At 37.4% G+C, this 16,361-nt stretch overlaps 1 protein-coding gene across 3 annotated transcripts in view; it reads right to left on the reverse strand.

Moving 5' to 3' along the window:
• Positions 1 to 16,361, reverse strand: part of IPO11 (importin 11) — a 298,239-nt gene that overhangs the window by 185,916 nt on the left and 95,962 nt on the right. For all 3 annotated transcript variants that reach the window (XM_036887802.2, XM_036887801.2, XM_036887803.2), the window contains exons 17-20: positions 8,223 to 8,256; positions 7,993 to 8,033; positions 6,599 to 6,715; positions 1,138 to 1,251 (exon numbers count right to left, since the gene is read on the reverse strand). In XM_036887802.2, the coding sequence (XP_036743697.2) occupies positions 1,138 to 1,251; positions 6,599 to 6,715; positions 7,993 to 8,033; positions 8,223 to 8,256 (306 nt within the window). The remainder of the gene's footprint in view (positions 1 to 1,137; positions 1,252 to 6,598; positions 6,716 to 7,992; positions 8,034 to 8,222; positions 8,257 to 16,361) is intronic.

Below are 16,361 nucleotides of genomic sequence, written 5' to 3' on the forward strand. Positions count from 1 at the left end.
AGGTAACCTTGCCGAGAAGACATACAAGCTGTTTTTTTAATAACCCCCTCACAAAACTCTCAAAATTTGAGTCTAATAACATTTTGGCAGAGATATAATGCAAAAAATTGGGATCACTCTTCATTCTGTTACTTACAAGGGCAGTCTCAAAACTAATGTTCTCTCAGACTTTGTATCCTCATCTTTACAGGAAAATCATAAGAATTAAAGAGTACATAAGAAAAGAAGAGATACTAAGCCAAACACTTATTAAAAAGAACATGCTTTAAAAAATTTTTTTTCACTATTCATCTACCTAAACTGCCCTAGGTAAAATTCATTAATAAATACTTACAGAAAGAATGAGTTTACATTTCAAAGAATGTCAGGGTACCTAAGAAAGACTTTTTGAAACTAATATTAGGAAGTTTTCTTTTCCCCCAAATTTTAGCTTATTAGAAAATTCTGGAGTATAATTTGTAATTTAGAGAGCAAACTCCCTGGAAAAAATCTATCAAACTTCAGGGTAAGGCCAGCAAAATTCACATGGGCATCCCCATCCTCAATAACTCTAAAACTTTGCATTAAGCTCTTGCCTCTCTATATTCTCACAGTCAGACTATTTAATTCACTTGAACAGTTCAAATGAAAACTAGTCTCATTATCTCTCTGAGATTTCAGGGTTCCTTTCTACTTGCTGCACAACCCTAACACCTCAAAGTCAAAATGTCTAAAATCAAATTCACTCCTCCCCTCAAAAGCAACTCACCTGTTTTCCTACCTTCTCAAATTGCAAGGGAAAAGGTTTATTTTAAATCAGGAAAATGAGTGAAAATAGAGAGTAAATGCATGCAGGGAAGCAATGAATACCAAGGATACTGCACACAAGGTACAATGAACTACACAAATCATGAGTCTATGATCACTGGAAACTACTACATCTCATCAAAGAAATAGTCTTTAAAAAGCAGAGTATTTTTCAGATGTGAAATATATGTCCATATAAAAGTTCTCCTTAAAACTGTTTACATCATATGTGAAAAACACATAAAATGTGAGGCCTTTCACTACTATTAACACAAACCACTGTGTGAAAACAATGAAAACATCTTAAAAAGAAAAAAAATGCTAAGTTTTGAAACTGGAGAAGTGACTTACCTGTACAAGATGAATAAGCGTTGTCAGAATAGCACATCTCAACATATTGTGTTCTTCACTTTGCTTCCAAAGAAGAGGCAAATACTGTACCAAACAGCCTACATATGGTCGTATCTGTCACAACAGAAGTAGGGGAAGCAAAATAATTTTATTAGGAAAGAAGGCAATTTACTTTAAGAAACACTGACAGAACTCTATTAAATCTCAGGCAGCAAATATTTCATATTAAATAGATATATTATGGATATAACCATTTAAAGATAAATCAGACATTACAAAGAGACACAGAGCTCTATGGTAATTATTTTTAAACAATTTTAAACAAGTACCAAATTTACTGCATGAAATGAAATTTAGGAATATAAAACAACACACTGAAGCCAGTTATCTAGGATTTAATAGAAAATGCTGTTATATCCTAGTTATATAAAATAGCTTACCTACCTAGAAATTACAGTGTTTTATAGAGTCAGTTTTATTTACTCATTCATTCAGCAAGTATCTGATGGCATCTTCCAACTATGGCTCTGAGGACAAGGCATCAGAAAGAAAAGGATGTAAAGGTAGACACTCACTCACAATGAGAGGATAAGTGCAACAGTGAAGATGCATATGAGGTGTAGCAGAAACACAGAAGAAAATCCTTTTCAAAAGATAAAACTGTTAAGATCTCTTTGGATTAAGTTAACTAGTTTTGAAAATATACCCTGAAGCACAGCACAGTTTGACAGTGAGTTTCTAGAAAAATAAAATGGACCTACACTAAAAGTGGACAGCACTACAGCTCTAGGCTTAAGGTCACAGTACCTGGGAATGCTCCAATAAGAATGCCTTTGATGATGAAACAGCTTTACCAGACCTTAACAGCTTCAGTACTATGTATGTCAATCCCATGGATAAAAATAAAAATTGCTCCAAGAAAGAGTGACTTTCTTTATTCTACTTATAAAATATCATACACTAAAAAGATAGTGAAATACTAGGATTTATTCCTCCTGAGGGGGGAAGGGGGATTACAAAAGATAAGAAGTATTTGAACAAATATTTCAATAAGATAAAACTGAATAAATATTATATGAGGTTCTTTATTTGTATTATTTTCAAATTTTGAATCACTCTATTTTAACAGTTAATATTTACTGAGCACTTAATTTTGCTCTGTGCTCTATTGCAAAGATCACACTAATTAGCTTGTAAAACCAAGCCAAAATTAGTATGTAAAAACACAGGTTTCAAGGTACACAACTCATTCATATTTAACTAAAAAGAGGATATATATGTATAGCATGTTCTACTGATAAGGAAAATAAATCAATTTTGATTCTGATATATAGAGAAAACTTTCCAAGGAAGGGTACTAAGGGAGTATATGCTATGAATTACACATAGGGTAAGGTAATAAAACCAAAGTACCCAAGTACATTTGAAAGTCATAAAATATTTCTATCCCAATCTTACTGTTCATTAAAATACATGATGTTCCAGACAGAGAAACAAGATGGCGGCATGAGTAGAGCAGCAGAAATCTCCTCCCAAAATCATATATATTTTTGAAAATATAACAAATACAACTATTCCTAAGAGAGAGACCAGAAGACACAGGACAACATCCAGACTACATCTACACCTGCAAGAACCCAGTGCATCCCGAAGGGGGTAAGATACAACCCACGGCTCAGCAGGACCCGGGCGCCCCTCACCCCAGCTCCCGGTGGGAGGACAGGAGTCAGAGCCAGGAGAGAGAGGGAGCCCAGGACTGCTAAACACCCATCCCTAGCCATCCGCACTGAGAATGCAGACACACAGTGTGTGAGGTGCTAGAAACTAGGGAAACAGGACTGTAAAACCTGTGAGTAGGTCCCCACAGCTGGCGCCCCTGGGACAAAGAAAAGCAAGTGCTTTTTGAAAGTCTTAAAGGGACAGGGACCCCACAGCTGGATGGAAACGTCCTGGGACACTTAACCCAGCAGCTGGGAATCCCAGGGAACTCTGGGGGCCCTAACCCCCTGGGTGGCAGCGCAGCTCAGAGGCCCCTCACGCCTATAAACAGCCTCCCACCTGTTTCCCCTCCGACACGGCACCGCCATAGTGGAGAAGCAGCTTGAGGCCGGCCACGCCTACAGCAACCGCGGAGCTCTACAGCGGCTGGGCAAGAATTAGAAACCCCGCCTGCACGCAGCTACCCAGCACAAGCAGCTAGGGGTCGCTGTTCTCCCAAGAGAGGAAGGCCACAAACCAACAAGAAGGGACTTTCTCTTACCAACACACGCGACACCTCCCAACAAATACCTCTATCACCATGAAAAGGCAGAAGAATTTGACACAGACCAAGATCACAGAGGCAAACCCTGAGAAGGAGATAGACCTAAACAATCTCCCTGAAAAATAATTTAAAATAAAGCTCATAACCATGCTGATGGAGCTGCAGAGAAATATGCAAGAGCTAACGGATAATGTCCAGAAGGAGATTACAGAAAAGAAACAATCTCTGGAAGGATTTATAAGCAGAATGGATAAGATGTAAGAGGCCATTGATGGAATAGAAACCAGAGAACAGGAACGCATAGAAGCTGACACAGAGAGAGATAAAAGGATATCCAGGAATGAAACAATATTAAGAGAATTGTGTGACCAATCCAAAAGGAAAAATATCTGCATTACAGGGGTACAGGAAGAAGAAGAGAGAGAGAAAGGGATAGAAAGTGTATTTGAAGAAATAATTGCTGAAAACTTCCCCAAACTGGGGAAGAAAATAATCGATCAGACCACGGAAGTGCACAGAACTCCCAACAGAAGGGACCCAAGATGGACAACACCAAGACACATAATAATTAAAATGACAAAGATCAAGGACAAGGCAGAGTTTTAAAGGCAGCTAGAGAGGAAAAAAGTCACCTACAAAGGAAAACCCATCAGACTATCATCAGACTTCTCAACAGAAACCTTACAGACCAGAAGAGAATGGCACGATATATTTAATGCAATGAAACAGAAGGGCCTTGAACCAAGAATAGTGTATCCAGCACGATTATCATTTAAATATGAAGGAGGTATTAAACAATTCCCAGACAAGCAAAAGTTGAGGGAATTTGCCTCCCACAAACCACCTGTACAGGGTATTTTAGAGGAACTGCTCTAGGTGGGAGCACTCCTAAGACTAAACAGATGTCACCAGAGAAAATAAAATCACAGGAAAGAAAGCAGACCAACCAAATACTAACTAAAGTCATAAAATAAAATCAACTACCCACAAAAGCAGTTAAAAGAAACACAAAAGAGCACAGAATAAAACAACCAACATATAAAGAACGGACAAGGAGGAATGAGAAGGGAGAAAAATAAAGAATCACCAGTGTTTAAAATAGCTCAATAAGCGAGTTAAGTTAGACAGTAAGATACTAAAGAAGCTAACCTTGAACCTTTGGGAACCACGAATCTAAAGCCTGCAATGGCAGTAAATACACATCTTTCAATAATCACCCTAAATGTAAATGGACTGAATGCACCAATCAAAAGACACAGAGTAATAGAATGGATAAAAAAGCAAGACCCATCTATATGCTGCTTACAAGAGACTCACCTCAAACACAAAGATATGCACAGACTAAAAGTCAAGGGATGGAAAAAGATATTTCATGCAAACAAAATGAGAAAAAAGCAGGTATTGCAGTACTAATATCAGACAAAATAGACTTCAAAACAAAGAAAGTAACAAGAGATAAACAAGGACATTACATAATGATAAAGGGCTCAGTCCAACAAGAGGATATAACCATTATAAATATATATGCACCCAACGCAGGAACACCAACATATGTGAAACAAATACTAACAGAACTAAAGGAGGAAAGAGAATGCAATGCATTCATTTTAGGAGACTTCAATATGCCACTCACTCCAAAGGATAGATCCACCGGACAGAAAATAAGTAAGGACACAGAAGCACTGAACAACACACTAGAACAGATGGACCTAACAGACATCTATAAAACTCCATATCCAAAAGCCACTATTTAAAATAGCCAAGAAATGGAAGCAACCTAAGTGTCCATCAGTAGATGAATGGATAAAGAAGATGTGGCACATATACACAGTGGAATATTATTCAGCCATAAGAAGAAAACAAATCCTACCATTTGCAACAACATGGATGGAGCTAGAGGGTGTAAATAAGCCAGGCAGAGAAAGACAAACACCAAATGATTTCACTCATATGTGGAGTATAGGAACAAAGAAAGACTGAAGGAACAGAACAGCAGCAGAATCACAGAACCTAAGAATGGACTAACAGTTACCAAAGGGAAAGGGACTGGGGAGAATGGGACAGATAAGGGTGGGGAAAAAGAAAGGCGATATTACGATTAGCATGTATAATGTGGCGGGGGGGGCATGGGGAGGGCTGTGCAACACAGAGAAGATGAGTAGTGATTCTACAGCATCTTACTACGCTGATGGACAGTACTGTAATGGGGTTTGTTGGGGGGACTTGGTGAAGGGGGGACCCTGGTAAACATAATGTTCTTCATGTAACTGTAGATTAATGACAACAAAATTTTTTAAAATGCTAAAAAAAAAATACATGATGTTCTAAATTAAAACTAATACTTCAAAAGAAGTATTTCAAAAATTACCCATAGAGTCACTGACACAAAAGACCCAAAAGTGGATGTAGGGATCAGCAGGCAGAGTGATGACATGAGAGCCTAACATGTTCCTTAGATTAACAGGTAGGAAGTTAAAAAGTACATTATTGGGGCAATGAAGGAAATCTGACATGGGTTTAATATTATTTAATAGTATTCCATCAGTGTTAAATTCCTTGAATCTATGGACCTGAACTCAGTTATCTTTCTCTAATACATCACATATTTTCGTCAGTGCTTTTCCAACAAGAATATGCAGTAGTGAACTAAAATATTAGGAATTATGGAATAATTATAGTGTGACTTCCTGGATTATCAATTTTCACAAAGATTAGGAGTGACAAAGGAGGCTGAATAATCTAAAGCTTAAATTATTATTTAACTGTTAAGAACTTTACACATCATTTGTATATTAAGCCAAACAAGACATAGTATAGACTAGATTAAAAAACACACTTAATTTTGAAGGTAAAAATAACAGACTTCTGTGAATATTTGCATTTGCTAACAGATACTGTGACTATGCTCTCAAACATCCTGAATTTTAAGCAATACAATTAAGTATAAACTGGATTTAAGAGATACAAAATTCTGCCTTCTAGATACCTCTATATTGCTGATTCAATTTTTTATTTTTATTTTGTTGTTTTTAAAAAAAGTCACATACACATGTCAATTTTGAATAATGCATTACTGAAATCAACCTGTAGGTTAGAAGCATTATAATGAATGTTTTAACTTTTAAACAATGTAGATAATGAATTCTACATATACTCTACCTCACTGACATTTATTTTCATGTTTTACAACAAAATTACCTGCATGTTGACTCTTTCAATCACACAAGAAAGGACATGCAAAACATGCATCTTTGTGTCACATTCTGTAACTTGCTGAAGTAACTGAAAAAGTAGTGTGAACATCGTTTCCAAATACTGCAGGTAAAAAGAAAAGAAAAGGGCTCAGAAAAAATGTAAAGATCTTCACATATAGACAAACAGAAGTAAGTAAAATCAAATCATATTGTCAAAGCAATAAATGACAGCGAAAGCCTCAGAATTACCTAAGCAACCTCAACAGTTACCAACATTTAGGGTACTGATTTATTTTATTGCTAATAAATGTGTCTGTTTTAGAACTTAATTAATCCACAAACTAATGTTTTCAGAAGAAAATACTGTTTAAACTTTGTGTGTTTAAATTTCATACTGCTAACTATACTCTCAACAGTGAATTGTCATACTCTTCCATTTATGCCTGTCACCAATCACAAAATGCTTTGTTTTGCAAAGTCTACTCATTAGAGCAAAAGGAACACCAATTACTATACTCACATACCAGCTGTCTGATGTGGCCCTTAACATGTGCTTTGTGGAGATATAAATTTCTGAAGATATATACTGCTTATTCAAAGAATGACAGAATAGTTCTTACTAGGAAAAATAAAACAAATACCCTATGTCTATTAATCCCTACATTATAAAAATCAGAGTAGGAATTAACAAGTCACAGGATCCCAGATAACTATCTAAAACAAGCATTTGCTCTTTCAGATATTTCGTTACTTTTATACAGACTTCTAAAACATATTTCTTTTTTCCAAAAATATCTAGTGATTCTTTAATTGAAAAAAAATCTCTGCTCTACAAGTTCCCCCATCTATGACTCACACAAGAAATACAAATAGACATTTTGTAAGTTTCCTCTTGCACAGCCCCCTTTAGACTAATAAACTTTTACCACCCCAATCTTACTGACATAGTTAAAAGTACTAATTATGTGAAAACACCATACTAGATGCTAGGGGTTGAGTAAAGAATAAAAAGATAAGTTAACACTTGGTATTCTGACCTTCAAGTAATTTGCAATCTAGTGTAGGTTACAAACATAAATATAGGAACAAGAGAGGAGGGAGGCTAACCTAAGGAGTAAAAGTAACAGACACATATAAAATCACTACATGTTTTATAATTATGAGAAAAGTTTAGCAGGTAACTAGAAAATAGATTAAGAATATAGCTAAACATAAACAAGGAGAATAAAAGTGAACTATTACAAATAAAAATTATCAATAAAAGCAATTACGTACAAAAGAATCTGCTTTTAAATATGGTTTTATTAAACAGCATATATATTTAATGTTACCTATAAATAACACATAATATTAAAATACATAAGCAGAAATTGCTATAAATCCTAGAAATATTCTTACCGGTAGAAACTGATCTGTTCTAAACTCAAAATCATCAACAGCTGAAGAGCAGTTAAGGAATTCTAAGAATATATGAGATTTATCAGGATAAAATATATATATAAATTAAGTATAATAAATCAAAAACTACATTTTTAACTATCTTATAAATCAATTTTTTTAAATTAACAGTTAAAAAGCATTGTTAAAATTCTTTGCAATTAACTATTTCATAATTACTTAAAGGATATTTAACTTCAGAGTTGTAGCTGTTTCAATACGGACCTAAAAGAAAATTCATCATCAGTTTTCAATCATTCTAGAACTACTACACGTTATTAATACCCAAGGTCAAAAAATTTACCTGAAAGCATTTTTCTAACCCTTCTTTTGTTAATATTAAAGTAAAAAAATACATTAACATCTAAAAATAAAAGGGATAGCTGCAACCAAGATGGCGGCATGAGTAGGGCAGCAGAAATCTCCTTCTAAAACCATATATATTTTTAAAAGTACAACAAATACAACTATTCCTAAAAAAGAGGCCAGAAGATACAGTAAAACGGTCAGGCTACATCTACATCTGCGAGAAATCAGCACCTGATGAAGGGGGTAAGATACAAGCCACAGCCTGGCGGGACCCAACTGCTCCCCTCACCCCAGACCACCAGCAGGAGGAGACAAGTCAGAACGCAGATGGAGTGGGAGCCCAGGACAGCTAAATACCCAGCCCTAGTCATCCACACCAGGAGTGCAGACACACAGTACATGGTATGCTGGATATTAGGGAAACAGAAGCATAAAACCTACAAGCGGGTCGCAGCAGCTGGCGCCCCTGAGTCAAAAGAAAAGCAAGTGCTTTTTGAAACTCTTAAACGGACAGGGACTCCACAGCTGGAGGGAACCGTCCCAGCACACTCAGCCCAGCAGTTGGGAATCCCGGGGAATTTCAGGCGCCTCAGGCCCCTGGGAGGAAATGCAGCTCAGAAGCCCCTCAGGGCAATGAACAGCCTCCTGTCCATTCTCCATCCCGCGCGGCCCCACCATAGCAGCAGAGCAGCCTGGGAGCGGACATGCTCATAGTGGCGGCCCAGAGCCTCCTCTGCAGCCACACGGACCAGACTCAGAGGACCCGCCAGCACGCAGCTGCCTGGCACAGACAGAGAAAGCCAGGACAGGGCACGAAGGGTTGCCATTTTCGCAGGAGAGCACACCTGGCGCACCTGCGACTTTGTGCAGGGCACTGGGCTGCCACGACGGCTGCCTCACCCACAGCAGCTCAGGAAATAAAACTGGAAGCAGCTCCCCATGTGCAGATAACTGGCACAGGCAGCGGAGGAGGGAAAGGTGCAGGAAGGTATGTAGTTCTCTCAGCTGACACATGCACCAACTGCCTATGACTACCTCTATCAATATGAAAAGGAAGAATTTGAGACAGTCTAGAATTACCCAGACAACCTCTGAGAGGGAGCCTGGGGAGATAGATTTAACCAATTTCCGGAAAAAGAATTCAAAATTAAGGTCATAACTATGTTGAAGGATCTGCAAAGAAATATGCAAGAGTGAAAGGAACAAGTTAGGAAGGAGAATACAGAAATAAAACAATCTCTGGAAGGACTTAAGAGCAGACTGAACAAGATGCAAGATGCCGTTAATGGAATAGATATCAGAGAACAGGAACACAGAGAAGCTGACGCAAAGAGAGAGAGGATATCCAGGAATGAAAGATTCTTAACAGAACTGTGTGACCAAGCCAAATGGAACAATATTCTCATTACAGGGGTACCAGAAGAAGAAGAGAGAGAAAAAGGGATAGACAGTGTCTTTGAAGAAATAATTGATGAAAACTCCCCCAAACTGGGGGAGGAAATAGTCTCTCAGACCATGAAAGCCCACAGATCTCACAACACACAGGACCGAAGGAGGACAACACCAAGACACATAATAATTAAAATGCAAAGATCAAGGACAAGGACAGAGTATAAAGGGCAGCCAGAGAGAGAAAAAAGGTCACCTACAAAGGAAAAGCCATCAGGCTATAATCAGAGTTCTCAACAAAAACCCTACAGGCCAGAAGAGAATGGCATGATACAATTAATGCAATTAAACAGAAGGGCCTTGAACCACGAATACTGTATACAGCACAATTATCATTTAAATATGAAGGAGGTATTAAACAATTTCCAGACAAGGAAAAGTTGATGGAATTTACACCAACAAACCACCTCTACAGGATAATTTAAAGGGACTGCTCTAGATGGAAGCACTCCTAAGACTAGACGTCACACAGAAAATAAAATCACAGCAAAGAAAGCAGACCAAGCAAATATTAAGTATAGGCAAAAAATAAAATCAACTACTCACAAAAGCAGTCAAGGGGAACAAAAAACAGTACAGAATAAAACACCTAACATATAAAGAATGGAAGAAGAGGAATAAGAAGGGAGAGAAATAAAGAATCATTAGACTGTGTCTATAATAACTTAATAAGTGAGTTAAGTCATACAGTTAGATAGTAAAGAAGCTACCCTTGAATCTTTGGTAACCACGAATCTAAAGCCTGCAATGGCAATAAGTACATATCTTTCAATAATCACCCTAAATGTAAATGGACTGAATGCAACAATCAAAAGACACAGAGTAATAGAATGGATAAAAAAGCAAGTCCCATCTATATGCTGCTCACAAGATACTCACCTCAAACCCAAACACATACACAGACTGAAAGTGAACCAATGGAAAAAGATATTTCATGCAAACAATAGGGAGAAAAAAGTAGGTGTTGCAATATTTGTATCAGACAAAACAGACTTTCAAAACAAAGAAAGTAACAAGAGATAAAGAAGCACATTAAATAATGATAAAGGGGTCAGTCAAACAAGAGGATATAACCATTATAAATATATATGCACCCAATACAGGAGCACCAACATATGTGAAACAAATACTAACAGAATTAAAGGAGGAAATAGAATGCAATGCATCCATTTTAGGAGACTTCAACACACCACTCATTCCAAAGGACAGATCCACCAGAGAAAAAATAAGTAAGGACACAGAGGCACTGAACAACATACTAGAACAGATGGACCTAACAGACATTTACAGAACTCTACACCCAAAAGCAGCAGGATACGCATTCTTCTCAAGTGTACATGGAACAGTTTCCTGAATAGACGACATACTAGGCCACAAAAGAGCCTCAGTAAATTTAAAAAGATTGAAATCCTACCAACCAACTTTTCAGACCACAAAGGTATAAAACTAGAAATAAATTGTACAAAGAAAACAAAAGGGCTCACAAACACATGGAGGCTTAACAACATGCTCCTAAATAATGAATGGATCAATGACCAAATTAAAATAGCAATCAAGCAATATATGAAGACAAATGACAAAAACAGCACAATGCCCCAACTTCTGTGGGATGCAGCAAAGGCAGTTCTAAAAGCAAAGTATATAGCAATCCAGGCCTATTTAAAGAAGGAAGAACAATCCCAAAAGAATAGTCTAAAGTCACATTTATTGAAATTGGAAAAAGAAGAACAAATGAGGCCTGAAGTCAGCAGTAGGAGGGACATAACAAAGGTCAGAGAACAAATAAATAAAATTGAGAAGAATAAAACAATAGAAAAAAATCAGTGAAACCAAGAGCTGGTTCTTTGAGAAAATAAACAAAATAGATAAACCCCTAGCCAGACTTATTAAGAGGAAAAGAGAATCAACACACATCAACAGAATCAGAAATGAGAAAGGAAAAATCATGACAGACACCACAAAAATACAAAGAATCATTAGAGAATACTCTTGAGAATATATATGCTAACAAGCTGGAAAACCTACAAGAAATGGACAACTTCCTAGAAAAATAAAACCTTCCAAGACTGACCAAGGAAGAAACAGAAAATATAAACAGACCAATTACGAGCAACAAAATTGAAGCGATAATCAAAAAACTACCCAAGAGCAAAATCCTGGAGCCAGATGGATTTACTGCAGAATTTTATCAGACATACAGAGAAGACATAATACCCATTCTCCTTAAAGTTTTCCAAAAAACAGAAGAGTAGGGAATACTCCCATACTCATTCTATGAAGCCAGCATCACCATAATACCAAAACCAGGCAAAGACCCCACCAAAAAAGAAAATTACAGACCAATATCCCTGATGAACATAGATGCAAAAATACTCAACAAAATATTAGCAAACAGAATTCAAAAATACATCAAGAGGATCATATACCATGACCAACTGGGATTCATCTCAGGGATGCAAGGATGGTACAACATTAGAAAAACCCATCAACATCATCCACCACATCAACAAAAAGAAGGACAAAAATCACATGATCTTCTCCATAAACGCTGAAAAAGCATTCAACAAAATTCAACATCCATTCATGATAAAAACTCTCAACAAAATGGGTATAGAGGGCAAGTACCTCAACATAATAAAGGTCATATATGACAAACCCACAGCCAATATCATGCTGAAAGCTTTTCCTCTAAGATCGGGAACAAGGCAGGGATGCCCACTCTATCCACTGTTATTCAACATAGTACTGGAGGTCCTAGCCATGGCAATCAGACAAAACAATGAAATATAAAGCATCCAGATTGGTAAAGAAGAAGTCAAACTGTCACTATTTGCAGATGACATGATATTGTACATAAAACACCCTAAAGACTCCACTCCAAAACTACTAGAACTAATATCGGAATTCAGCAAAGTTGTAGGATACAAAATTAATACACAGGAATCTGTTGCTTTCCTATACACGAATGATGAACTAGCATAAAAAGATCTCAGGAAAACAATTCCATTCACAATTGCATCAAAAAGAATAAAATACCTAGAAATAAACCTAACCAAGGAAGTGAAAAACCTATACCCTGAAAACTATAAGACACTCTTAAGAAAAATTAGAGAGGACACTAACAAATGGAAACTCATCCCATGCTCTTTGCTAGGAAGAACTAATATTGTCAAAATGGCCATCCTGCCTAAAGCAACCAACAAATTCAATGAAATCCCTATCAAAATACCAACAGCATTCTTCAACGAACTGGAACAAATAGTTCTAAAATTCATATGTAACCACCAAAGACCCCAAATAGCCAAAGCAAACCTGAGAAGGAAGAATAAAGCAGGGGGGATCTCGCTTCCCAACTTCAAGCTCTACTAGAAAGCCACAGTAATCAAGACAATTTGGTACTGGCACAAGAACAGACCAACAGACCAATGGAACAGAATAGAGAGTCCAGATATTAACCCAAACATATATGGTCAATTAATATATGATAAACGATACACAGACATATAATGGGGAAATGACAGACTCTTCAACAGCTGGTGTTGGCAAAACTGGGCAGCTCCATGTAAGAGAATGAAACTGGATCATTGTCTAACCCCATACACAAAAGTAAATTTGAAATGGATCAAAGACCTGAAGGTAGGTCATGAAAGCATAAAACTGTTAGAAAAAAACATAGGCAAAAATCTCTTGGACATAAACATGAGCGACCTATTCATGAACATATATCCCCAGGCAAGGGAAACAAAAGCAAAAATGAACAAGTGGGACTATGTAAAGCTGAAAAGCTTCTGTACAGCAAAGGACACCACCCACAGAACAAAAAGGCATCCTACAGTATGGGAGAATATATTCATAAATGACATATCCGATAAAGGGTTGACATCCAAAATATATAAAGAGCTCGTGTGCCTCAACAAACAAAAAGCAAATCATCGAATAAAAAACTGGGCAGAAGAGCTGAACAGATAGTTCTCCAAAGAAGAAAGTCAGATGGCCAACAGACACATGAAAGGATGCTCCACATCACTAGTCATCAGAGAAATGCAAATTAATACCACAATGAGTTATCACTCACACCAGTAAGGATCGCCACCACCCAAAAGACAAAGAACAACAAATGTTGGCGAGGTGGTGCAGAAAGGGGAACCCTACACTGCCAGTAGGAATGTAAACTAGTTCAACCACTGTGGAAAGCGGTATGGAGGTTCCTCAAAAAGCCAAAATAAAAATATCATTTGACCCAGGAATTCCACTTCTACGAATTTACCTTAAGAATGCAGCAGCCCAGTTTGAAAAAGACACATGCATCCCTGCTTATCGCATCACTATTTATAATTCCCAAGAAATGGAAGCAACCTAAGTGTCCTTCAGTAGATGAATGCATAAAGAAGAGCTGGTACATAGACACAATGGAATATTATTCAGTCATAAGAAGAAAACAAATCCTACCATTTGCAACAACATGGATGGAGCTAGAGGGTATTATGCTCCGTGAAACAAGCCAGGTGGAGAAAGACAAGTACCAAATGATTTCACTCATGTGGAGTATAAGAACAAAGAAAAAAGTGAAAGAACAAAACAGCAGCAGACTCACAGAACCCAAGAATGGACTAACAGTTACCAAAGGGAAAGAGGCTGGGGAGGATGGGTGGGGAGGGATAAGGGGGGGAAATTAAAAGAAAGGGGGCATTATGATTAGCATGTATAATGTGGGGGTTGGGAGCAAAGGGAGGGCTGTGCAACACAGAGAAGACACATAGTGATTCTACAGCATCTTACTAAGCTGATGGACAGTGACGGTAATGGGATGTGGGGGGGGGGGGTACTTTGTGATAGGGGGAGTCTAGTAAACACAATGTTCCTCATGTAATTGTATATTAATGATACCAAAATAAAAATAAATAAAAGGTAACTTTGATCACTTAAAGGGTGTCAGATGATCGGCTACGGAAGTACACTTTTCTGATAATATCCTTTTCTCTTAAAAAAAAAAAAGAAAAAGCAGTTCCTGTGTGGTGACCTCCAATGAGTTCTACACAATGGTATAAAGGGCAGATCAAAGTGTGGGCAAAGGGTCTGTTTGTATGTACACAGAGGATCAAAGCCTAATTTGGCTACCCAGAAAATGAACTAAGATACGATATGAAGAAGAACTTCCAACATCAGCACTCTCTGGAAGACTCATGCCAGAAGATGATCATCAAAAAACCCCAAAAAAGATCCACGCACTGCTACAGCTGTAGATGCACTCATCCCACCAGTTCCTGGACTTGCCATGGGAATGAAGAAGGAGATGTCTAAGCTGGCCTGTGCATACAGTAAAACAACAAATTTGACTGGATCTATACTGTTGGAACTCAACCAAGAATTAGGAGAAGTGCAAGTTGTAGCGCTCCAAAATCTTACAACTACAGACTATCTACTGTTAAAAGAACATATGGGATGTGAATAGTTCCCAGGAATGGGCTGTTTTAATTTGTCTGATTTCTCTCAGGCTGTTCAAGTACAGATGGACAATATCCATCATATCATAGACAAATTTTCACAAATGCCTAGGGTGCCTAACTAGTTTTCTTGGCCTCACGGGAGATGGCTGGTAATTATAGATCTGCTTTGGTTATGTAACTGTATTCCTATTATGTTAATGTGTGTGTGCAATTTAATTAGTAGTTTAAAACCTATACATGCTTAAATTACTCTACAAGAAGATATGTCAAAGAAATAATCAATCTCCCCATGTTTTCTTCCGTCTGCTACCTCTGTAGCTTTTCTTCTTCCTTCCTGATAACAACCCTTATATAGAATTCGTGCCTCATATCGAATTTACCGAGTATCATAATTCCTCCAAGTGGTAAAGGTACCTCAAGACAAATGCTGGGCATAGAAGCCACAGGGCATAAATCTGCATAGAAGTAAAAAGCTAACCTTTTCAAACAATATGGCTTCTCTCTCACTTACCAACTTTACATTTCCCTGTATGGCCCCGGAAGATGACTGGTTAGCCAGAGACGGGTAAGATTCCTCAAGGGAGGAACAACCTAAGACAGGCACAGTCGCAGGGGGGCCATCAGGTGAGAAATTGGGGCTCAACAGAGGTGAGGCTTAGAACCTCTCCCCCCCTGTTTTGAGAGAAATCTTCTGCATACGTTGATGTTTTATTGCCCTTGTCTAGCTTGGATTAACACATAGTCTACAGGCACACACCTGATCATCTACATTTGCTCTCTTATAACACTAAACTAAGTTTTCTACCTTTATCTTACATCTACCTACCACTTCAGCATTTTATTAAAAATAATAATAATAATAATAATAATAATAATAAAGGGAGAAATGTGGGATCCACATATAAATCAAGTATAAAAATCAAACAAATATTCATATTTGACCTGATTGTTTATGGTTCATAATGCATGATCAAAACCTAAAGTTTCTGTGATGACTGCCCTTGCACTGTTCACCATGTAAGAACTTATTCACTATGTAATAATTTGTTCACCATGTAAGAACTTGTTCATTATACTTCAGAAGATTGGAGACTGTTGAGAATTAGGCTTGGGGTTGATTAATGA

Source organism: Manis pentadactyla, chromosome 2, assembly GCF_030020395.1.
Source record: "Manis pentadactyla isolate mManPen7 chromosome 2, mManPen7.hap1, whole genome shotgun sequence".
Taxonomy (NCBI): domain Eukaryota; kingdom Metazoa; phylum Chordata; class Mammalia; order Pholidota; family Manidae; genus Manis; species Manis pentadactyla.